At 41.9% G+C, this 25,772-nt stretch overlaps 1 protein-coding gene across 3 annotated transcripts; it reads left to right on the top strand.

Annotated features, from left to right (window-relative positions):
• Positions 1-2,846: 2,846 nt before the first annotated feature.
• me2 (malic enzyme 2, NAD(+)-dependent, mitochondrial) lies at positions 2,847-24,560 on the top strand. 3 transcript variants are annotated; one of them, XM_088911808.1, is made up of 16 exons: positions 2,847-2,927; positions 7,932-8,084; positions 10,664-10,797; positions 11,640-11,789; positions 13,713-13,788; positions 14,091-14,252; positions 14,988-15,091; positions 15,590-15,699; positions 16,779-16,876; positions 17,658-17,771; positions 17,935-18,049; positions 18,368-18,510; positions 18,744-18,846; positions 19,442-19,512; positions 19,665-19,763; positions 20,504-24,560. In XM_088911808.1, exons 2-16 carry the CDS (start codon positions 7,977-7,979, stop codon positions 20,666-20,668), a joined length of 1,752 nt encoding a protein of 583 aa, XP_088767934.1. In that variant the 5' UTR covers positions 2,847-2,927; positions 7,932-7,976; the 3' UTR covers positions 20,669-24,560. The 3 variants fall into 3 exon arrangements, with proteins under 3 accessions (XP_088767934.1, XP_088767933.1, XP_088767935.1); XM_088911807.1 differs by having other exon boundaries at positions 2,852-2,927; positions 7,960-8,084; XM_088911809.1 differs by lacking the exons at positions 2,847-2,927; positions 10,664-10,797 and having other exon boundaries at positions 8,056-8,084.
• The last annotated feature ends 1,212 nt before the right edge of the window (positions 24,561-25,772 follow it).

The raw sequence follows: 25,772 nt of genomic DNA on the forward strand, positions 1-25,772 counted from the left end.
TGTATTATGTCTCGTGAGCCAAAGGGATTTAAAACTTTAATTCAATGTTTGAAAATTGTCGGCTTCTTGCGCGCTGGCTAGCAACCTGACTGGCTTTATCATTGTTGAAGTCGGAGGATGTTCCCGTAGACCCTACAAAGAGACGGCTTCTTAGGTTTAAGACTCAAACAAATCAAACCTTCACATGCTACTCCCCCTGCGTGGAAATTATAAAGTAAGAACTCGAGGTTGTTTCTTCATGTTCTTTCTAGCATGAGAAAATCTGCTGTTGAATTCTAGGCGGGTGTGCGAAGAGTCACCGCTTCTCCTGAGCCCACCGAGGGCACAGAGCAGCCGGAGACTTTATTAAGAGCTTTCACACCTCTGGGCCCTCTCTCCAGCTCGCGGGCACAGGCTGCTGCACGCTGCGTGGTGCTGTGTGTGGATGAGCCCCTGGGGAAGCTGTCCTCATGCAGGGCACTCAGCAAAGAGCAGAACAGCTGCAAAAGAAAAATGTCAGCTTTGAAGGAACCACAGTAAACATAAACCGAACTGTCTGATCACTCTAACTGTTTTAGCTGATTTTTGCTTTCAGCAAATGATTAAATAACTTACTTTTGATTGATAATGTGATTTATTTTGTTCTCCTAACCCTTATAGTCCCATTGGCCAAAAAACATTTTTTATTTTTTTACATTTCCGCATGGAATCCACCTTAATGCATTCCTTTGCAACTCCCACACTACCCTCTACATGAGCACTGTTTATATATTACTAAGTCATTCATCATCTGGCTTATTTCAGGTTAGAGCCAGGGTTTTAATATGCCCTGGATTGGCAATTAGCCAATTAGAAACCAATTAAAAAATTAAAAAAAAACACCAGTTAACCTCACCTTTGATATATGGTAGGAAATTGGAGATAGAGAATGCAAACATGTAAATCACAGACAAACATTTCCAGCATATATAATATTATTATCAATTTATTTGACCAATGCCTTTATCCAAAGCATGTTACACATGCCACCATTTCCACAGCTGGGCAGTCTGCAGTGAAGTTCCTTGCACAGGGGTACAGCAGCTCATCTCCACCTGGGTTCTGAACCTGCATCCCTTCAGATCAGGGCCCTAACCGCTACTTTGCACTTTGTGAGGGCTGTTTTCCTTGACAGGAGCTATAGGAGGTGAGGTGTGCCTAGCTGATTAATTTAGTTTATATTCTACTGCCATCTGGTGATTAAAATATGTCATGCAGAGGCACTGCAGCAGAGCCAGTTGCAAATGTGGTTTAATTCCTGGATGGAGCTAACATCCATCCTTGAAACTGTTTCAGTTCAATTCAAGCTTTATTGTCGCATTGGTGGAAATGTGGTTTTCAGGACACTCCCAACATAACAACACACAAACTAGGTGCGTGCCTGAGATCTTTTTTAAGAGTACAAAAATGTTGTATCATTAATTTGCCTAAATTAGCCTGTGTGCATGGAAACCAAAGTTCTCCGCCCTCAATTTATTTGATGACCAGTTTGTACAAATGGAGGATTTTCCGTGGAATGAAAAAATAGTAAGTTGAATAGTATCAACGGAGTATGGCGCATCTGAGAAAAAATAACGAAGGATGGATGGTGTGAATTCCTGTGAGAAATCGGTGTGCATTATGTCTGGCGCAAAGCATGGTGGGAATACACAGAATGACAAACAATATAGAAGTTATTCTCTGTAGAAGGTGACAAAGAAATGAAAATCTGCCACCTGTTTCTAACAGCTATTAATTATGCTTAGAAAGGACCACAGGAACCTGTCCTGAAATTTCCATTGCACAAAATTCAGAACTTCCCTCACACATTTATATAGCGGTGCAAATGAAACAGTTTTTTTATATAGAACAACATTTGTATGTGTCTATCTTTGAATCCTTAATACACCATTACACATTCCGACTGGAATATCCTTTTTCCTGCGCTTTGGACAGAATTGTCGTGGCTGCCTGTACTTTATTTAGGTATTGCCAGTTTCAGAAAAAAAATCATTTTTTTTCTACATTTATCACGGATTTCAGTCCTACAAATTTCACAATGTGACAAAGATTTGATTATGTGATGGCTGGTTTATTTACAGCAGTTATATAACCAAGCATACTGTATTCTGAAGATGTAGTTAATAACAATTCACTACATTGTGAGTAAATATGTCGTTAATAACAATCGCAAGTGTGAATGTTTAAACTAAAAGTGTAATAATAACTTATAAATGCCTTTCATTAAACTGGAATCTAATTCAATTGTAAAGGAAGTGAGCAGTTGGAAAACATATATTAAAAAATCTAAATATACCATAAGATCCTTGCAGTATTTACCAAGATTTTTCAATGCAATTTCATTTTCTTCAGGACTCCCCGTTAATATATTGTTATCATTTCTTCCATTTCCAGGTCTGCTATTGGATATTTCGCTGGTATCATAAATTACGTCGCAGTCGCAGTTCCCTGCGTCTTCCCCGGTTTCAACCGGGTTAGGGAAGAATCGTTCAAGTTCCTACGATGTAGCCGCGTTACCGTAAAACCTAAAAAGCTAACGCAACTAAAATAAAATGTTGTTTTATTAGTAAAAAAATAAATAAAGTGTTTGCTAATTGTGGTTTCTTATACCAGTGTTAAATTAAAGTACAAAGGTTCTTGTACCCAGACGCTGATATATATATATTTAATTTGCTGACAAGCGGTATATATGGAGTTCTCTCAAAAAGGTTAATTTTGCGAACGGTTTTTGAGGGCTATATGGTAAAAGACCCGTGTGATGTTGCCGACAGAGCTGTGTGATTGGCTTAGCGGGCTGATCCTGGATTGGCTCCGCCTCTGTGTCTAGGTGGGAGACAGTGTGGCCGGGTCGGTACCGTGACCTGTCACTACTGTCTTGAGCAGGACCGGGAGGATTCATCAAGGTATCGGTAAGTACATCAACATATGTATTACATAACATGGACTGTTTACACGTCTAGTTTTAGGGAAGGTGGCGCTTGTGGAGTGTGAGGCTGAATAGATGTAAGAGTTATTTACAGTAGTATGTTTTTTTTCAGTATTTTTTTCCTTTGTTCATGGCTTTACCTCCGCTAGCTGAGGTATAGTGGACTGCTATGGATTTTGGGACAAAATTTAAAATCTCTTGTTTAAAAGTGTTGATTGAGACGACGACGAGGATGATGCGGTGTCTTATTTCAGGCCACTGAACGTCACGGGTCAGGAATGTCGAAGGTTTTTCCTCCAGAAAGCGCCTTCTTAGTTAAAACAAAGGGTCTCTATCTCCTGCACGGTGGCAACTACTTTGCCCTTGCTTTCCTGGACCTCCGCACGCTTCATGAAACTGCGACGCGATTTATTTCGGTTTAAAGCTCTTCTCTTTCAGTGCTTCAGTGAAAAGGGGTTCAAATGATGAGCGTATTTAAGTGGCGATAATAGTGTGCGGCGCACTGTCATTTCGTTGTTCAGTGGTATTTCTTTATTGGAAATGTCGAGAAACCAAGGGTGTGACTTACGATCCGTTAGCACTTTCGTTTCCTCCTCATTGATTACAGACTTCAGAGTCCGGTTGTAAAACAGAAATTATCCAGTTTGTAAGTGTGTTTGAACTTGGCGAGTTCATGCGCCCAGCAACAGATGTCATGTTTGTATGTGTAATGAAATTAACCATGTAGTCCTCTGGAACATGCAGCATTAACGCTTTCTAAACTTTATAGATGTGAGTTTTTACGTGTTTAACTGTCCTTTAAAGCCCTCTTTCTGCGTCTCTCCCATTGCTGTATTTCTCCAATGATATCCAATTTAAGACCACTGGCCCAGCAACGAAAGGTTAGTCTCAAGGGTCAATATTTATAAATAGCACTTCCCTGGACATAACGTTAGCTGCTCTATTTATACCCACAAGATTTTTGTGTGCACATTTTTACAAAACATATCGAAGTTGGGGTTCATTTTCTCTGAATCCACTACAGTTCAATTCCTTCAACATTCCAGTTCCCTCAGTTCAGGACCAATTCCTGATTCCTGGCGAGTTTTGCGGGATTCAGACAGCTGCGTTAGAAGCACAGTGTGTGTGGCAGTAATCCACTCGGGCTGGGATGCTAGCACATCACAGTGCTCCTGTACATCGGAGGTCCTGGAGAGGCCACAGGCAGGTCTTGTGCATCACCATTAAATTACCAGTTTCTAAAGACATGAAACATCCATTGTGATCAACTAAACAAGAGATTTCTTAAATTAAGTCATTTAGAGATGGTTTAGGACTGATAACCAAGCCCTTCACCTCTCAGGGACCAGATTTGTGTTAAATGAACAGATTGCTTGCTTGATTAATCAATATTGTATAGTGTTACCGATATTAAGAAACAGGGGACCTGCTGGAGACCTGTTTTTAAAGATACCATTTAACCTAGGCAGCATGTGTTTGGAAGGTGGAAGCCCACTGGACCCCTCAGACACAAACCACACAAACATGAGGAGAACATGCAAACTCCACACAGTAGACATGCCACAGTTGAACCCTGGTGCTGTGAGGCTGCGGCTCCCTATCCCACTAGTGCCTTCTGTTCTCAGTTAGAAATACACCTCCTTGTAGTTTCCTTGTTCCTCTGGTTGGTGCTTCACTGTTCTTTCTGAAGAAGTCGTCTGGATGAATGTTGTCGATGATTTTGAATACTAGTCTCCAGTCCCCTTCTTCAGGACTAAAAAGGTTTACTTCCCCCGGCCTGTAAAATTCTGTGTGCGTGTAACTAAATGGACCTCTACGGAAGGAAAAACAGCTCATTGTTGCCCCATCTGCCTCTTTTCACTATAAACCAATTGCAAATTAAGAATAGTTTATTCGGAATTAAAGGTCAGCTCGAGAAGAGATTGAGGAGAGACTGTTTACAGCTCTGTATTCTGAAGCTGTTGGAAACAATACGGTATTTTTGAAACTCGGGACTTAGTGAAGCAAGAAGGAAACCAAAAATCTAGACAAGCAGGCAGATCAGTTAAAGGCAGCATTTAGCACAGGTGATTTGAGGTTGGTGAGGTTGAGGTGATCTGTGGTTGGTTTCAGGGGTTTCATGTGTTTAGCAAGCACTGTATGTCCTAAGGCTGTGTGGTCATGTGGGGCATTAGCAATAAACTTAGCAATTGGGTTTGTTGCTCAAATCAAGGAGTGTATCGTACAGGTATTAAAGAGATGCCAAGTGCAGATTTGACAAAGGTGTGTAGGAGTTTGTTATTGCAGCTACTGTGGGTGCAGTGAGTTGGAGGAGGCAGGTTAAATGTGGGCCTGAATGGTTATATTCAGCTTTTCTATGAAGTCATCACTTCATAGAGGCTCTTTGAAATGCAGACTATAAAGATAAAACCCTTATTAGAAATGGTGTTGTAAAGGTCAGGGGTGGGAGGTCCACTGACAGGCTTCTAATCATCACTCGGGGGTGTTTCAGCGAGGTCTATCAATGATCACTAGCTTCTGCTGTTTTAATTTGCTCCAGAATGTTCTTTTGTTGTGACTAAAGCAAAAGCCCTAATGCTGCACTATTAAAACAAGACAATTAAAATAAGATCACTTTATTGGCCATATACAATTTCTTGTATTAGGAATTTGTCTTTTCACATACCCCAACTTGCTCCATGAGACACATAGACACACAGACAGGTAGAGAAGCTTGATGTCAGAGCACATGGTCAGCCATTTATATGGTGCTCCTGGAGCAGTTGAGGTTAAGGGCCTTGCTCAATGGTACAAGGGAGTAGGATTCCTCTGCCGGCTGTGGGATTTGAACCAGATACCTTCCAGACACAGGCGCAGATCTTTAGCCACAGAGCCACCACACCTCCCCACCAATTAATCAACCCCCCTTGCCAGAATAGGGTAATTTTTATCTCTGTGGTATAGAATTCAGAGAGAGAAATATAAGGTGCGAATTTTTTGCAGAATTGATTCTGGAACCTATTTGCGGACAAGGAGTGCTGAGCACTAATGACACTGTAATGCATTGGTCTGCTGGTCCTGGTGAATTCTTCCGGTTGTGTCCCGACAAGAAAGCTCCAACAGTGGTCCTAATAATCTAATATTGACAGAAAAATTCCATCAGAGTAAAACAGAGCAGTGGCTGCGTCCCTGGGCTGTTACGGAGGAGTTCGTGCAGACTATGGATCAAAACCTGGATCTGCCCACCAGGTGGATCACACAGTATCTGATGGTTCACAGTACCTGAGATTTCCTTCTTCCCACATGGGAATCCAGTGTCATGCATTTGTAAAGCCTTTTTCAGGGGGTCAGGTTTTTGTATTTGGTCCGCTAAGGCTCTAACATCTGAGTTATCTCGGGGTGAGAGCTAGCTGCTAGTCTCAGAGAGCTAAACTGAGATTTAATCTAAGCTCCCTCAGGAATCCCAGTTATAATTTCAGACACCAGATGTCCTTTTGCACATCAGTGTACAATTAAGGAAACTACAATTACTTCTGTATTTTATCATGCCCTCATGTCCAATGTGGGGTGAATAACCTTCCTTTAACAAAAATAGCCAGTTCCTTTTCTTTATAATTTCATTTTCTTTATTGGGAGCTGCTTCAGCTCTCTTAATTACTGTTTTGTAAAAGGTCTGTTCTGCGTCTGGGAGCACAGTGTTGGGTTTATGTGCATCATATTGAAAGCAGAATTGTTCTTGTTGTGAAACCAGTGGACTGAATAGCAAGACTCGAGCAGCTAAATTGTGCAATGTGTTGGGTGAATTCATCATGCCATGTGACATTTAGTGTTTGCTGTATAAGCATCTTTTGTGTTTGTGTAAATCATATGCTAGAAAGTGCTTTTCTTTATAACACCCTTCTGCTATACACAGGTCAAAGTATTGCCAACTGCATTCACTGTGGTTAATTCAACTGCAATCAGCACTGTATAGTGTTAATGGTTATAGCTTGGGGAAAGAGCTAAAGTGAATGGAAAGGGTGATGTGTGCAGAAAGCAGTGTGCATACTATGTGCATGTTGCACCACAGCATAGAGCTTTCATGCCCAGACAAATGGCAATTGCATGATTTGGCTCCAAAAAATCATTGATTTAATCTCAATAATCTTTTTGAAGTTGTGTTAGCAGAGATATTTCTCTTGCTCAGGATGCTGAAGAACCCCAGGAGTCGGCTGGGGTGTCAGGTGACCCTTGGCTGACTATCTTGTGCTGGAAACCCCTTTTCTGTCCAAATTCGTATGAGCTCCAGCAGGGAAGTCGGATACAAGTCCCAGCATCCACAATGGCGTATTTATTTCACACGGTTTTGTGAGCCGGATGTGTTGTTCTTCTTAAGAGGATTATAAACGTCTTCTGCGAGAGATGTCTCATGCAGGGCAAATTCAAAGAAAATGACTCCCTATCCCCACCATCTGCTGAAGTGCATTAATACTGTGCGTCAGTGCCTTGATCTTTTTCATGCTCTACATTCAGATGAGACCCCTGATGAGTGTGTAAGGGCATCGTTCAGTCTGTGTCAGTGGGGTGTTCACGGAGGGAGAGACTGTTCTCAGGCTGCTGGCAGCATCTTGGCCATAGATTGACAGTAGTCTTGTGGGATCAGTTTTGAGAAACAGTTTTGTAAGAATTGCGTATTGTTTAAAACAGTTTTTAAGAAGCTGTTTTTGCCTTTCTCTTAAACAGGTCCCACGTAAGCTGTCAGTATGTTACCATGACTGTACAAGCCCCCCTTTGCATTGACTGTCTTTACCTGTCACTGCCCTGTCGTGAACTTAAAAAACACATCACTTATTTGTCCAAAGCACACAGACATGACTCATAAATGCACATCAATCTTGGCATTGTTTGACTTTTTCTTGAGGTGCGGCGCAAAAAACCTTTTTTTTTAGACGAGCGCTCGCAGTCTCCTTATTGTTGTGAGACCTGTGAAGTCTGCTAGGGCAAGCCCTCTCCAGCGGGGGCGATGCAGTGACGCTGCGCCTCTCCTGTCCCGGCAGGCAGACTCCCGCGAGCGATGCTGTCCAGGCTGCGGCTGGCCGCCAGGCCCTGCGTGTGCGCGAGCCGGGCCGTCCACACCAAGGAGAAAGGGAAGCCCCTCATGCTCAACCCCAGGACTAACAAGGTGCGTGCTCGCTGGCGCGGCGAAGAGCTGCCCACTCTACACACCTCTCTCCGTGCAAAGTGATTTGTCTTTTTCGGTCTGCCCACAGAGAAAAACGAAATCCTGTGTTTTGTTGGCATCATTTGGATGCACAACTATACTCACAGCTTACAGGCATTGATCAGCATCATCAGGTTAATGCCAGAACACTATAGCTTCTGAAGATGCTAGTGAACTTGATTTACTTGATTTAGATCTCAGTCAGTGGGCCCTTGTCACCACTTCCAGCAGTGGTGACACTTAAACTTTTCTGTGAAGAGACCAGAAAGAAACCATGATGCAGACTTTTTTTGCCGTTTAGTGCAGCCTAGTCTGATTGCTTCCATGTGGTGCTGGATCTGGTTCTCTTAACAGTATTAGCAGTATTAGAAAGGACTACCACTAGAGGGTCTTTCCCATCAAAGCATACCAGAGATTCCTGCCTTGTCTTCGGGGGGCATGTCTCTTAAAGTCACCCTCTATTGGTTGGGAAGTACTGTATTTCAGCAGAGAAACTACGACCCATCCAAAAGTGAAAGAAACAGGTCTGCTGTTTTCTTTTATCAGCTCAAACATGTGAAAACGTAGGTCTAAGTTGAAACCATATGGAAGAAACTGTCGTGTGCATACAAACTCGTACACTCTTTGTGTACTTGTCCACAGTGGATTTTTGACATAACATGACAAATCCAAAATTAGTTTAATTTGGATTACTTGTATACAATGTCTGCAAATATTCCAGAACTTACATATTTCCTATTTTTTGTAATCTATTGTACTGAATTCCAGTGCTGCGGAATACTTGTGAATAACATGTAGGGACTTTTTTCATTTTTTTAAAACGGTGATTTATCTGGCATGTTGAAAAATATGTTGGCGAGCTTTATATTTTTATTTTGTGTAAATAAACATTCTCTAACAGCTTGATTTTATGTAACATTTTGTAATGTTTAGTGGGAAATTCACACAAGGAACTTGTAGCGTTGTTCATCTCGCCTGAAACACAATAACTGGACTAACCTGGAAAACTGTATAGATTACCATTTTGTGCTCCGGCAGCTGCTGACGGAGCTCTTATCTCTGTGTTGGTGATGAGTCATTGTGTGAAACTGTACTGTATTTAGCTTGTGTTATCTCTTCCTGATAACAGTTGCAGTGGTAACATGTGACTCACGCCAGTCCCCTCCACAGTTTGAACTGTTCTATCCAAAGATTCTAAGTGGGCAGTTTAGTGAGCATTATCACACACAAAAGCACTTCTCTGTCAGTCAGTTTGGGTACAGTCTACTGATTAAACACCATTATTAGCATTTCTCCTCTCTTGTGTGGACGCTGTAGGCAGAGCTGTTTGGACACAGTCATCTCTCCACCACAAATGCAAAATGAGATCATACTTGGTGTGTTGAATTTGATCTGTTCTTCCTTCCTTCCTCCTTCCTGCCACTCTCCACTCTCTAGTCTAGCTCTAGGTCATGCTAGGTCATGCACGATCTGAGGTATCAGGCAGTTGTGTGATTTGAAATAATTATCCTGCTCCTGTTCGTACAGGGCTGCCCCCAGCACCAGTGTTATTCTGGAGCACTGTGTTTTTCTCAAAGCAATCAATTAATATTACATTATTTAATTAGGAGAAAACTCCTAATTAGATAAAACTCCTAAAATTCCTAAAACATTAGGAGAAAATCATTTAAAAAGTGTAATATTAACCTTATCTGAAAATACAGTTTTTACTGGGCTTTCCTCAACTCGAAAAACTCAACGTTCTGAAGGACAAGTTATACTGCACTGTACACTTGTCACTCTGGATTAAAAAAAACAGAAGGCTCACTGATGTGTATGGTTTTAATGGTCTCCCAGAAAGCAATTTGTATTTGGTTTAACATTGAAAATTAAAGGGTGTTATCTCGTTGCTGTAGTGTACTTCATGTTTTAATTTCCATCCGGGATTCGGACATTTTTCATTTTTACTCATTGAAAATAGCTCCGTGGAGCATGATCAAGGAAAAGCGATGACACAGGATATCAATCCTGATCCAGTAATTTGTGGTAGTGTTAATTAGGTTTTGTGGTATAGTTCCCAGTAGATCCTTTTGAAAGAAGTGAAACAAGTGAAGCAGGGTAATTTATGTTTTTTTTTCCGACATTAAGTAAAAGCCACGTCTGGTTAAGAGAGTTTGAAAGCCCTAGTGACAAGGTACAGCCTCGGCTACTGTGATACGTTTGTATCAACAGCTAGCTGGGTACGGGGACAAAAACTTTCAGAAAAGCCCCCAGGTGTCACAGAAAAAATGTGAAGGCCTTAGCGCCAGAAATTGAAAAATGAAATGTTTTTTAAAGAGACTGGATTGTGAACATTTAGGACTTGTTTGTTTTGTATGAGATTTAGCCACAGGAACAAGGTGTGAGGCCTGAGCATTATCTGGCCTGTATTCTCTCCTTCAGTCTACAAGAGAACAGTTTTCAGCAGAGAGCAGGAGGCACAGCTTTCACCTGTCTGCTGCAGATTCTGCTGGGGTGGGAGCTGGTTTTTGCTGCTTGTTGAAGTGTGGTCTGTTTGGCAGGGAATGGCGTTCACATTGCAAGAGAGGCAGATCCTGGGCCTACAGGGCCTTCTCCCTCCCAAGATCGAAACCCAGGACATCCAGGCAATGCGCTTCAAGAGGAACCTGGAGAAAATGACCGACCCCTTAGAGAAGTGAGCCCGAGCTGTGATTCAAAGAAACCATAACATCTGAACACTTTAACCCCAGTCCAGCTGCACTTTGGACTGGAACTATAGAGCGTTCTGGTCTGACATGTGTACTGGTCCTGAATGTCATCCCCGCTGGACCCATGATATACCCGTGATATTATAATCAAAGTATCTCAGTTCTTAAATAAACTTTCTGCAAATATGTTGATCTGAATTTTATTTGGTTTGTTGCCCTTCACAGCAAATCGACACAGAGCATTTTCACAAAATAAGCAAAGCCCAGATCCGAGTCATACTGGCTGATCGGACCAGAGCTCACACTGGTTTCTATAGAGTTAAGTGGACTAGAGAGCACATGACTCCCCCTCTGGATGGTCCAACTTAGGGATCACCCCCAAGCAATACTGGTCCCACTAGTAACAGGGGTAAAGGATCTCTTTTCAACATACAACAGGTCCACAGTGGGGACTCGAACCCACAAGCCGCCACAAGGCCAGTGAAACAATCCACATCAGAGACCTGAACAACTACACTACACCACCACCCTTTCATAAAATATGAGCAATTTAAATAATCTAAGATGACAGCTTATGTGTTCTATCAACATTGCAGTTCAGTTTTAAGGTTTATTTAAAGTAGGAAAATAGCAATCATATCAATAGTTCATGAAATCTAGAGTTTAGAGAAAAGATGTTATGTCATATCATAGCCTTGTTTTGCTGCCTCAGTTGGTTTTATTGTTGTTCATGCCTGTTTTTAGTCTTGAGTTTAAAATTAAGATCACCTATAAGGTAGAGCTGTGCAGGTAATAGCTTGAGCCCAGTTGTGTGTGTGTTTGTGCACAGATACATCTACGTGATGGGGATCCAGGAGAGGAACGAGAGGCTGTTCTACCGCATCCTGCAGGAGGAGATTGAGAAGCTCATGCCCATAGTCTACACCCCCACTGTAGGCCTGGCGTGTTCACAGTACGGGCACATCTTCCGCAGACCCAAGTAAGACACTGCTGCCCACCATTTATACTCTTGTATATATGCATGTACTGTATGAGTCTCAATGTTTCTTTGTGTTTTTGCAAAATGTATAGTCCTTTGAGGAAGAATGATTTGCTTTATAAACTGTGACCACGTACAAATAGGCTGATATTTACTGCTGGAATTATATTTGTCAGCAGATCTCCAGCACGAGGACTGGGGGCTTAACCAGGTTATTGGGAGGAGGGTGTACGAGATGAACTGACAGAGAGGGTGTACGAGATGAACTGGCAGAGAGAATCCCCAAGTGGCAATTTTGTTGTACAGCAACAGACAATATGCGTAAACATGAGCAAGAGAATCAACTGTTGAGCAAGCTTATAGCTACAGGTATAAGTGAGAACTTGAACCTGTTTGTTTTTAAATTAGGAATTCTGCATTCTGAGGGGAGTAGTTGGAAGTCATCAAACTGTCACGATCGCTAACCCCTCCTCTTAAGGGCGCTCCAGCCCTTCCTTGTTTCCTCCCATTGTCTGCACCTGTTCCCTATTCCCGCTCCCCCTTAAAAGCCAGCCACGGACCTTACTCCTGGTTCCTCATTGAATCACGTTTCATGAGAGCCCGGGGTCCTGCTGCGTCTGGCTCCGTTATGGTTTTAACCTTCTGTTCCTGATTCCCTGCCCCCCCGGTCCCGAGCCGGCTCATGCTTTTAACCCTTGGATGGATCTCCTGGTCTTGGACTCTACTCTTCCGTTTGGATTCCCCGTTTGGACTTTGGCTTTGTTTGTTCGCCCGGACTCACTTCCCCAGGACACCAGCTCACCTCGGACACGCCCCCCTGTATCCAGACCCTTTCCTGCATGACTTTCTCCCTAGTGTATCTTCACAATTCCGGATCGCGTCGTCTGCATAGGGCCTGGAAAGAACTGTTCGTGACACAAACATTTCCATCTGGGGTGGAAAATTCCTATTTGTACAAATCGGAACTGATAGACATGGGGTAGATTAGAAATATCAGCACCAATGACTTTCTGACAGTTTGACAATACTCCACAGATTCAGATTCCCAAATGCAGCAGATCAGGGAAAAAAAACAGAATCTGTTGCTCTTTTTTGAGACTAGAATCAGTTTGCCTCAAAATGTGCAGTCTAGTATAGTCCCTAATATGTATATTTACCAGCCATGTCCACCGATTATCTCCTGATCGTCAGCCTTTGAGTGGGGGTCTAAGGGTTCTTCCTGAAAATAATTGCCATGTCTTTTGTTTTAAAGACATTCGACTCCAAATAGTTTAGTTCACACCAAGTGGCAAACTCCTCTACAACTGTTCCTTGGCCCCACTCGTCTGCTTGCAGCAGACTAACAGTAACAGAGTTGTCTGTAAATGTAATTATGTGTTTTGATTGGTGGTAATTTACAGTCATTTGTATACAGGACGAAAGGTAAGGGAGACAATACAGTGGTTCCTTGGGGGAACCAGTTGAAGAATCCACTTGTCAGACAAAGCATTATTAATTCTTACCTTTTAGGTTCCGTCTGTAATCTGTGACCCAGCTGACAAGATTAAGATAAAAAATAAAATTAGACAATAGCTTGGTTGCCAGTAATTGCAATTGAATGCAATCAAATGCTGAAGAGAATTCTAGAAATTCTAGAAATGACAACTTTTCACATCTGTTCAAAAAACTGAGGCAGGAGTGATCACTGTCACCTGTCTTTCCATTACAGATAAAGGACAAACAACCAGCACTCCAATCAACAAATGTACTTGAGACTGATTATTGTTCGGAATAATTAATTGATTTTTTGTTTTTAATTATCAAACTGAATCAGGTCACAGTAATGTCAAAGGGGTGTCACATCATTAGAAACTGAAAAACTAAAGCCCATGTTATTATATATATATATCATTTCATTAACTGGTCTTTTTAAATGTTTGACAGGGGCTTGTTTATTTCCATATTGGACAGAGGCCATATCAAGTCTGTCATGGACAACTGGCCAGAGCCTGATGTAAAGGTAAGGCGGACTAAATCTACACAGCAAACCGTTAACTGTTCACCTGTTACACACTCCAGATACAAGCTGGAGCGGGGCGTCCAGGGGTTCCCCTGTATGAACCAGCTGGAGCAGGGTGTCCTAGTTTACATGGCAGAGATTCTTCTATATCTTTTTCACAATAGAAGAATTAACCATGACAGCGCACCGCATGTCTGTCAGTCCTGTAATATTTTCATTCCACACTGTTGTGTGTACAAACTTTGGGCCTCTCCTGTGAGTGTGTGACTCCCGCTGTGTCTCGCCTGTGTCTGTTGTGCCAGGCGGTGGTGGTGACTGACGGAGAACGGATTCTGGGTCTCGGGGACCTGGGGGTGTACGGGATGGGCATCCCGGTAGGGAAGCTGTGCCTGTACACGGCCTGTGCTGGCATCAAACCCGAGAAGTGCCTTCCAGTCTGCATCGATGTGGGCACCGACAATCCCGTGAGTTTCCCTGAATGGCAGCGGAGATGGGGCACCAGGCCACGCAGTCTGTAACCCCCAATACAGGCTTTTGTCACAGGAACACATCACACCCTCCACAACTCAGTTCATTTACACAAAGCAGAATTTCTTTTCGATGGTATCCTTCTGCCTGCACACTCTTAAACTGAACTTCCTGTATTGATTTATTCCCTTACTGTTGTAGCACACTGTCACAACACTGTTTATTTCTAGTTTTATAATAAACTGAGAGCACTTCTCATTTCCAGGGAGTTTTGTATTATTTTGTCATTTGATTATTGATCTGTGTTAAGTATATCGTGGGTAAAATAGATAGTTTTGTAAGAGGGAGAATACAAGAAGTCCTCAACCCTAGTGCTGGAGAGCTCGAGTCCAGTCAGACCTATAGACTTCAAGCCATCCTTTAATCCTGCTTATTAATTATTTAGAAAATCTAATTTACTGATCAATTATGCAAGTAATTTGTTCATTTAAAGAACTGTTGTCCTGAAGAAAGGAAGGATAGGGTGACCTGAGCCGTCCTCACAGCAGCTCTGCACAGCTGACTGAATTACTGAGCTCCTGCAAACCAGGATGTGAATTTTTCTTGGGCTCTCATTGAAGGTGCTTCATCACCTTGCATTGCCAGCACTGTCCAAGCTGAAAAAGATAATGCAGTCGGTGGCCTGAGTCTTTTAAACTAGGAGGTTTCTCTTTTCTTTGTTGTTGCTGCAGACACTGTTGAAGGATCCCTTTTACATGGGCCTGTACCAGAAACGGGACCGCTCTCAGCTCTATGACGACCTCATCGACGAGTTCATGGAGGCAGTGGTGAATAAGTAAGAACCCAGCGCTTCTCTCTGCAGCAGCACAGCGCTGTGGGCAGTGACATGTGAGATCTTAAGATGACAGATTCCTTCCTGCAGCTCGCAAAAGAGCATTACAACCCCATATCGTGAATCCTGAATGGCTTTGATTGCAGGATTACAGGTCTGTCATGTCAGCAGGTTGCTGTGAAGTTAATACATTCTAATTACACTAATACTTCAGTATAAGTATGTGCTGTTTTTATGTAATCTGCACTGCAAGACAATCATTTTGCCTAACAGAGCATGAAGGGGTTTTCCTCCAGCAGCTAACTGCCATACTGCAGTTATGAAAGCTATTTTTTCAAATTAAGGATTTTTTATATTTCACATATGGTCTCCATCTTTGCCCTCTGGTAAGACGTACTGTATCATATTCCAAAAATATGTGATATGATATCTGTATACAGGCTCATTGGTCTTTCAACACTACAGTTGCCTGGACAACTGTTTAATAATGCTATTCTTTAGGTATGGCCAAAACACCCTCATTCAGTTTGAAGACTTTGGGAACCATAATGCATTCAGATTCCTGCGCAAGTACAGAGAGAAGTATTGCACCTTCAATGATGACATTCAAGGTGAGTTAAGTGATGAGCGAATGTATCCCTGAATGTGCAGTATGCAGGACCCAGTCAGGCATGGTTTCTCTGTATTTAGCGGTCATAATAAATAAGGAGTCCAAAGGGAGGAGTTCAGCAAGGCTTGTGCAGTGCTCTTTTGAAAGAATATCATTTGGTGCCCAGCATTTGTTTGGCAGTGCCTATCTGTTTGGCCAGGATGAATCTGAAATGAATGGAAAGTAGTATAGTTACTGCACTTCAGACAGGCACTTCAACTTCCTGGTCCTTTCTTAAATCTAACACTGTTTTCAGAAATTTACAAGCACAGTATGTCTGCTCTCCCTGCAAACTTTTCATTACAACCTCAAATGGTGGCCATTCCGGTTTTAAATAAGCTGTGACTTGGCCATTTTGTGTCCAGGGCACTCAGACACTGTTTTTTCATTGAATATACTCCTCATTTCTCCTCTATGTGTTGTAACTTAAGAACAAGTTAACTGACCTAGGAATCTCAACCAGCCAAAAAAAAGCCAGGGGAACAGTAACAAGGCAAAGGCCGCTTGTTGTAGATCGAGTTTTTCCACTGCAAAACCAAGAAAAGATTTTTTATGTAAAAACATAAACAATAAAATAGCAATACAAAAAACAATTTAATAATTGCTTTCATAACAAGGGTATTAAATATTAGGTCTGCACAAAATTCCATGGTTTCTGTTGGATGCCAAAACTGACTGAAAGGAATATTACGAAGCTTGTCTTGTGTGACTGAGAGGAGAGGAGTTTACCAAATATTTGTTTGCTTCGGATGTGGGCGAGTAGGAGTGTGTGCAATATGAAAGGCTTTGCTAACAGCTGTGAACAAGCTGAGAAATGCTCATGATCCAAAATCTAGCAGATCGTTACCACCACTGGACCCATGTATCACTTTTAGAATGTCTTCAGACCTAGAAAACCTGCTGGGTTCGGTCCCTCCGGGGCTGGAGTGGTGCACCTGTGCTGATGAGCGAAGGGAAGCTTTTAGCTCCAGTCCCTGATGGTTTGCAGTGAGTGTTCATGCAGCTGTGCGAGATGTTTTTGGTGTCCCTGTCCTCTTGCAGGTACAGCCTCAGTGGCGCTGGCCGGACTGCTGGCAGCACAGCGGGTGATTGGGAAGCCCATCACCGAGCACCGAGTTCTCTTCCTGGGTGCAGGAGAGGTAAGATCTTGTGACCCACCCTCCTGTCCATGGACTGTTCCTCTGTGTCCTTTTGATCAATGCAATTCTTTTTTTCAGATTGCATTTTGTAGCATTCTGGTCATAATGTAATCAGGCAGTTGTATACAGCAGTCGGTGATCTCTATTAATGCCACAACAGCGTTTTCTGCATTTGGAAACTGAGGGCTCCAGAGGGGTGCCCAGGGCAGCCAGCAGTCCTAACCTTCAGCTCAGCAGGGATATGAGTGAGCCCACTTCTAAGGGCCTTTAACTCATTGTCACTAATAGTGACAATTGTTCACCTGTATTCCTTCCCAATGCAGAGTAGAAAGTGTGGTCACCTGTCAGTGACAGAGGTAATCTTGGACCAGAAACCCAAGTTTTGCGCACTTAAGAGAAATGAGTGATGACTTCTTCATTTTTAGAACTCTAAAAAGCATTTGTTCATTGATCTTTCATATTTGACCTCTAGTTTTTTTTTTCTTGTGAGTAATTATACATAACCATATCATTTAGTGGCTCGTGAGGAGTGTCCACATGTGGTCTTCTGGTTTTCATTGCAGCTAAGCGTTGCTTAATTAAGAGTCTGTTGCTTAATTAAAAAGCATTAACATACTCTCCAGGTCTCGGCTCACTGACCTTTTTAAGCCTGGCTGAAAAACGAGCAGGACTGTGGTTCTTTATGAGCACAGATGGGCACCCCAATGAGATGGAAAATGATGGGTAAGTGTTTGGACAAATCTGAGTCTGGAGTGGTTTCTGATCAGCTCTGTTTTTTCAGGCTGCTCTGGGAATCGCTAACCTGATTGTCATGGCCATGATGGAGGCAGGGGTGTCACAAGCAGAAGCCAGAAAGAAAATCTGGATGTTTGACAAATATGGTCTACTGGTGCAGGTGAGATACAGCAGAGGAGGTCTGGGAGGCTGAGCCCATCTGTTTGAATATCTAGTGAAAAGGTGCAGATGATGTACAACTAGTATTAACTAGAAGTGGTTTATGCCTTCTCAGATCATGAGGGGGCCCTGTAAATTGTCTGTTTACTGATATCCCTTTGTAGGACCGGCGAGAAATAACAGACGGTAACCAGGAGGCCTTCGTACACCAGAGTCCTGGAGAAACAGTCAAGAGCTTTCTTGATGCTGTTAATGTCCTCAAACCTACGGCCATAATCGGTAAGGAGAACACCCTCAAAAGTGGGCTGTTTAACCAGCTTTGCAGCACAGGTCTTTTCTTTCCGCAGTGGGCAAGTGACTCAATGTGTCCCAGAAGAAGTTAGGGATGCTGGGAAAATGATTCTTCTGTGCTCAGTTGCCCCAAGGCGTTGTGGTCATTTGATCATAGGAGGCTAAATCAGCTCATCCTATTATCTATTTCCTGTATGACCCCTACATGATCCCAGGGAGTTGCCTTTTAAACTGCAGCTATCTCTAGCATTGCGCTGCAGTCGTTCTCTGCCACCCAGTTGATTGGTTGTCGTTCTCTTTCTTTAGGAGTGGCAGGTGCAGGCAAGCTTTTCACCAATGAAGTCCTCAAGGCCATGGCCTCTCTCAATGAGCGCCCCATAATATTTGCTCTCAGCAACCCCACAACTAAGGCAGAGTGCACTGCTGAGGAGGCATACACTGTGACGGAGGTACTGTACAGCCTTTAACTTTTCGCTCTGTGTGAGAGGCACTGTACCACCTTAAATTTGTTGCATACTGTGAGAGAAGTACTGTAACGCCTTTAAATTGTCGCTCACTGTGAATGACGCACTGTTCTGCCTTTAACTTGACACAGACTACAAGAGAAGTACTGTACCATCTTTACTGTATCAAGTCTCCTCATCGCAGTGCTCTGACGCTCTCATTGTCTCTCTGTCACCAGGGCCGCTGTCTGTTTGCCAGCGGCAGCCCTTTTGGAACTGTGACTCTGAGCGACGGCCGCGTGTTCACGCCAGGACAGGGGAACAACGCCTACATATTCCCAGGTAAAACAACCACAAAAAAATGACAGTTTAGACCACAGTGCCTTTCCTTCTGTCCTGGACAGGACTGAGAAAATGGACCTAAAGATGAGTATTGCTGCAGTTTATCTGTACTGATTTTCTTATTTCATTAATTTTTTTTCCAATTTGATGTATTGTTTCGTAACTCTTAGTGTTCCTCATGGTAAGCTGCTCTTTAGAAATACATTTCTATCCAAAGTTTTATTGTCCTGTATCCAGAGTGTTCCTTTTTCTGTTAGTAATCAGAATTTGTTTTGTTAACTGACATTATTTCTACTCAAGACAGCTCAGGTCGTGCACCTATGTATAAGTTCCTGTAGGTCGCAAACACACAAAATTGTAATCTAATCATTTTTAGACATCTTTGATAAAAAAGTTCAAATTTGTACCTGCTCACTCAGTGTCTCAGCAATTTCATTTAACATGGTTTAAAAAGCAGCTCTTTTATTGTATGAACCTATTACATAACACATCTTAAATCGTTTCAAGGTTGTTTGTGTATGTGACTCCTTAACTGCTGTTAACTAATACAAGGAATACTTCGTATTTATAGTTGTCTTGTACTGACTCTTTTTAGGTGTAGCCCTGGCTGTGATTCTCAGCGGAGTACGTCACATCAGTGACACGGTTTTCTTGGAAGCTGCTAAGGTTTGTTTCTTTAATCCGTTGCTCTGTGCCTTGATCCATAACTGAATATTCGAAACGAAAGAAAGGAGAGCTTTGGATCAACCGCCGTAGGTCAGTCCCATGAGAGTGGGGTGTACTCTCAAGACATAAAGGCAGTGACTGTCTGTTCATAGGCCCTTGCAGAGCAGCTGACTGATGAGGAGATGAGCCAGGGAAGACTGTACCCGCAGCTGTCCAACATTAGAGAGGTGTCCATTCGCATTGCTGTTAAGGTAAGAGACCGTGCTGTCAGGAGGAAATCCCTCTTTTGCTGCTTGTACTTTTCCACACGGGGGAAGCAGATGAAGTCTTCTTCAGTGTTGTCTGTGCAACCAGTAATCGTACTGGAAATAAAAACAAAAAAATGGTTATCAAAGAGGAGACCAGTTGGCTCATGTTTTCCATTTGTTAGTAACTTCAAGACCTAAGAATTGAATCTGTCCCTTCTTCTGTGGATTCTGTGGAATCAACTCCAACCCCATGACTAAGGATGACTCCACTCTGTGTCTCTAAGCTTTGTACTTGTGTCCCCAGGTCCTTGTGCTGAGTGCACTTGGTCTGTGCCTTTTAGGAATCTGGAAGTCTCCTTGTAATCTCCTTTGTTTCAGACCAAAAAGATGATTTAGTTGTCTGTTTGGTAGAAATGTTTTGTTTTACTTCTCCCTTGCCTGTTCTGCATTTCAATGAAGTCTATATTCTAAGCCCTGCAAACACAGAGCTCAATGTCGTGAGCTCTGGGACACAAACGTTGACCAAACCTGCCCCTCGTGATCACATGAGTGCGGACTTGCACTTGCAAAACTGTAATTGGCTGCTCTGCAGGGTAAATGCAAAACCATAAGGCTACGGCTTATTTACAAATCACTCAGCACAGTCCCCCGGACCACCACTGTTTTGTACAAGCAATACAGTATCTGAAAATGTTTAGACTCTGGGCTGTTCTGACCCTTTGCTTTTCTCCATGTTTTGTCAGGTGGTAGAGTACCTGTACGCCAATGGTGTGGCGTTCCACTATCCTGAGCCCCTGGATAAGGATGGGTACATCAGGTCCAAGGTGTGGAATACCGAGTACGACTCCTTCCTGCCCGATATTTATGAATGGCCAGAGTCCGCTGCCAAGCCTCCAAAGATAGTCTAATAGATTGCGGTATCACGCCAGCTGAGAGCCTAGCACAGCCCCCTAGGTCAGCTCCTCGTTCAGTGCTCCCACATCTTACTCCCTTTTAGTGCTTATTTGTAACATCTGAGCAAGTTCTTTTCAGAATCTTATGCCTACTGAACGTAGTGACCCCTGAAGGTGTTTGAGAACATTAGAATGACACCAGAACCAAACTGTCATCTTCATTCTTAACTTTCTGTTCACACTCCAATCCAGCCATCCACTCCTGGCTGTGATCTGTCAGAACACGCCGGTTTCCTTTGATAAGATGCAAACACAGCCCTTTTCAGTCTTGACTACGTAACGCACTTTGAAACGCATTGAAAGCACAAAAAACTCCAAATGAAAATGGCCTAGGAGTGGAACCCTCTTCTGTTTTTCTTTCCTTATTTGTCTTATTTCCCTACCCTCAAAATATTCAGGGGATTAACATTTATAACCTGCACTCCATGATTATATTGTTGAAGTTTTTGTTCAGTGAAGGGAGCTTCACACAGATACACTGTGAAAGAGTTTGTGGCTCACTCCCGGCAGCTCAGAAACAAACATTTAACACCACATCCTGGGACTCGTTGCCTCTGAGGTTGGGTGTTTTTTCCGTCTTCTGTCATTGTTGTCAGGCCGTTATGGATCGATTATTGTATCAGTGGATAATTTTTAGCAGACCATATCTGCAGAATCCAATTGAATGGATTTTAATTTCCCAGCTGTGTCTTTAACCAGCTAAGGCCTGCAGATGGCAGCGTTGACAAGGAGTACGAGCACTTTCTCTGCGGCGTGTCACAAGTTGAGCCTAGGTGTTTCCGGCTCTTCTGCAGAGCTTACAGCGTTCCGGTCTTTGCTCTGAAGCACTGTGCAAGACCAGGTGTACAAGAATCAAATGTTTGGCCTCCCATTACCATCTCAGCACTTAATGACGAGTTCCCGTTGGGCCAAAATAAAAACAGGGCTGGTAGTTTGCTGGTGGCAGGAGCGTTGAACTGTTGATTCAGTTGAGTTAATCAGCTTCTGCATCTAAATACAAGTGGGGTTTTCATGTCTGAAACTGAACAGTTACTGGGAACACACATCATCCTACGTGCTTGTTAATTCCTAAACTAAGGACTATTAAGCAGTGATAGTGGTGGAGAATACATGATTTACTAAACCACATAATTTATAGTATTTTCATGGTGCTATTCATGTCACAACAGCAGTATGAGCATCACAACCCCCTACTGAGGTTGACCGTTTTAACTGTGAAAGGGTGTCTACTTTCTTGAGATAACTGCATAGCAAGAGTTATACTGAAAAAGATTTTCCAGTTATGTTCAATTACTTTATTAAATTTCATGTTACAACATGTTTACACATTTACAAAAGGCCAGTTCAGGATTATACTCTTAAGGTAATCACCCCAAAGTATTCAGAACCTAAACTTAGAGGTTTTTAAATTAAAGATCTGTTTCATTTTTTAAACTATTATTGACTTGTGTTGATGTATAATTTCACTGAAGTTAATCAAATGTTGATGAAGACGTGAGTTGTTTGCACACTCTCTAAAACATTAATTCTGAACACTTGTATATGCTGTGTTTTTATCAGTGCCACTAACATCCAAATCCCTCTTATGAACTTTCAGTCTCAAAATATTAAAAAGAATATTTCCCTTTTCCACTAGATATTTTAAAACATGGCTTATGGGTTATTAAAACCTGATTTTGTCAAGTGTATTTTTTGGGGGGTTAAAGAGATTTTTATGTTTTATTAAAAGTATAAGGGAAACATTTTTTCTTAACATCTGCTCATAAACCTAAGACAAATGATTTGGAGCTGTTGGTCTAAATCCTAAATTGACCATCTACTTGTGGTCATGGAATCTGATGCACCTTTTCCTCCCAAGTGCCTGCTGGGATTTTCTGCTTTCCTTCCTTGGGAAGTTTCTGCATCCTTGTACTGCAGATCTTTATCCCCACATGGGCTGGGCAGTTGTTGAAGGCTCTGCAGCTTTGTCTTGACGCACATCAGCAACAGGGCCAATACTAATATCCACTCCAGTTTTCTCCAACCCTGGTCCTGGAGCCCCAGTCCAGTTGGTCTTCTAGGTCACCTGTTTCAAAAGATTGATAACGCCTATAAGATATTGACGAATCAAACAAACCATCTGTTCATTTAAGAGAACCTTGAGGGCTGAATAGCACATAGATATTAATCCTAAATCATCTCCAAATTGCTTAATTTAACAAACCACCTGTTTTATTGATCAGAAAGTAATTGTTCCAGATCTTTAGAAATTGGTGACCAACAGAGCCCGCTGAATTGGAACTCTCCAGGAGCAGGATTGGAGACCCCTCTGCTAAACCTTTTCCTTACTGTAATTTTATGTTTACAAACCACAGACGTAACAATTTCAGTTCCACTCGTTCCGTCCCCTTTCATGTGCACTGTTGATTATTTAAGAAATGATTCAATATTTGTCTTAAGGGTGTACAGATTTTGTATGTCAGTAGTCTTCTCAGATCCACTGAAGTCCAAGCACAGGTGGTACTTCTAAGCAGTGAACCTTGTTCCCAGTCCTGATCCTGGGGTCTCACACATGCTGGTTTTCATTGAAGCTGAGATGTAGCTTTAAATGAGTCCTTAACTGAACCAACAAGGTGCTTGGTTAAAACCTTTACAAGTTTGTTTTTTCCCCCCAATCAAAGGTGGGAGATTTTAAATTTCTTAAAGACAATAGTTAAAATGCCTCCGGCATGTTATAGGTACTAAAAACATTTTTTAATTAAATCTATTAATTGTTCTATTGAGGGTTCAATTATTTAAGTCCCCAGGTGGAACAAAACCCAGCAGGTATGGGTGTCTCCAGGACCAGAACTGGGATCCCTTAAATTAGATGGTTTTAATTCTTGATGGTTAATGTAGAATGAGGAATTTGACTTTTGTTTAGTTACATAGTTAGGTACCATTTAAATTATCAGTAGTGTTGACCAATTTGTATGTATTTTGCTCCCAGAACTATTTGCCTTTAAGCATCTCCCATGTCAACCCTCGTAAAAAAACAAAACAATTGTTTTAGTAGCTGGATTAGATCTCGACTCGCATAACATGATGCCTTGTCCTTTGCTCCAAGATGTTCATTGTTCTGTATCAGCTAATTAGATAGATACTTTACTGTCCACAGCTGTGGAAATTTGTCTTTGGCTTCTCCCACAGAAGTACAAAACACACTAGCAAAGCATACAATTACAATTTAAACTGTGCCCATTTAATACAAAATCTCTATTGTCTCATTCCCTTTTTTCTTTGATAATATTGTTTCAATTTTACTCTCAAATTAAAGACGCATCCCTCTAGAAGAAGCAGTTAAAAGGCTAGAAGGGTTAAACATATTCTGCTAACATTGAATAAAGGGGGATTTCAACTTTTTTAGGCATCAGATAACAAACCAAGAGTTGATTAAGTGGACATAATCAAGCAATTGTAATTACAGCTTTAAAACCAGTCAGAGGATGGCAATACATATGTGAAACGAGCAGTCCTAGTTAGTTTTCCAGCTAAACCATGTTAGTTTATATAGTTTATAATCTTTTGCTGGATATGCGGTACTTTTTAAAATTTTTTGCTTTCAAGGAGTGTCGATATCTAGTTAAGATGTGTTTACTGAAATACCCTGAACAAAATTATGATTGGAACTACAGTATAAACTTGTAACTCTTGTAATGCTTCAAATACCTATAAAATGTATTGGTTTAAAGTTGCTTGTTTTTGGGAACTTTATTTTTTTATGGTCTGTTGCCTTTGGTTTGAAACTGTTGTGCAGCAGGATTGTTGCTGTGCTTGAGCTGCCCTACGCGTGTGTTGTCAAAATGCTAAATAAAGGGTTTATTTTTCTTAGTGTGCGTCTCCTGACTTGATGTATTATTTTCCTTGACTACACCCTGGACAAGGTCTGTCCATCACAGGACACAGACACATGCACAAGGAGAGAGAAATTAGATACCAATTGACTTGGAAAGTGTGTGTGTAGGAGGACAGCAGAAACCAGATCACCAAAAGAAAACCCACATGAACACAGGGTGAACATGCAAACTCCACACAGAAGGACCAAAATCCAGAATTGAACCCAGTACCAGAGTTTCCTGGGGTATAGTAGTGCTGACTGCAGCCCCACTCTGTAAACCTGATGGTATAGAAGCAGGTGGCAGTTTTGTTTTATAGTTTTGCATCATGTAATCTTTGATACATACAGTATAGAGCCTGTTTAAGAGGTCCCAACTTGTCATAAACATTTCATTGTTTAATAAATATACACTCAATGTTAATATTTCAGCAGTTCTTTGACCTTGTTACTGTGATTTGCTTTTCAGTGCTGGTGTAAATGATTAGTTCCTCTCTTGTTTGAGTATACAGTAGATGAGTAACAGGATGTTTTGATGCAATCCTCTTACCATTGTATAAGGCTCATGACAAGCACCCATAAGTATGTGTGACTCAGTTTTGTTTTTGCACTTCTAGTCAAAATAATGATAACTTCACTCTACGTTTATAAAGCAGTACATACAATGGTATATAGTGTGCCCTAGAAAATGTGATGCTATTACTGTAATTCTAAACTCATCCATCACAATCCTATGTGTACAATGGAGAGCAGTAACTTTCTGAATATGTCTTGCTTGTGGTCATAATTGATATCATCCTGCAGGATGATACTGGAACAAAATTACAGATTTTGAATACCACCTGAGCCTTGATTTCTGTTCTTTGGAGGGTAGTCTGACTTGTTGTGTCTGGTAATGAGGTCAGTTTTGTTAACGTGGCACTGATAGCAGCTATGAAATGGATCACTCAGTGCTGGAAATGTGATATGGCGAGGGGATTATCTATCTGGCCTTTGGGACAAGCTGTGTTTGATCAGGTATGGGGAAGATTCAATATCTTAATTCCTCTACTTAACTATCATGTAGTTGCAGGTTAAAGGTCAGTTGGCTTTCCTTGTCTTTTTAACTCTTTTTTGCCAATGCGTTCCCAGTAAACCAAGGCACCTCCTTCAATTAGTGTTTTTCACATTATGATTGTTTTTGGTTATGATTTTGATCCAAACCGA

Source organism: Atractosteus spatula, chromosome 3 (assembly GCF_055471065.1).
Source record: "Atractosteus spatula isolate fAtrSpa1 chromosome 3, fAtrSpa1.hap1, whole genome shotgun sequence".
In the NCBI taxonomy this organism is placed as follows: Eukaryota; Metazoa; Chordata; class Actinopteri; order Semionotiformes; family Lepisosteidae; genus Atractosteus; species Atractosteus spatula.

Bases quoted from the DNA above. Each gene is read 5' to 3' on its own strand.
- me2 (XM_088911808.1), top strand. From the start codon at position 7,977: ATGCTGTCCAGGCTGCGGCTGGCCGCCAGGCCCTGCGTGTGCGCGAGC. The intron at 15,700-16,778 runs GTGAGTTAAGTG...GTCCTCTTGCAG, and splicing joins CTTCAATGATGACATTCAAG to GTACAGCCTCAGTGGCGCTG. The intron at 16,877-17,657 runs GTAAGATCTTGT...CTGTTTTTTCAG, and splicing joins TCTTCCTGGGTGCAGGAGAG to GCTGCTCTGGGAATCGCTAA.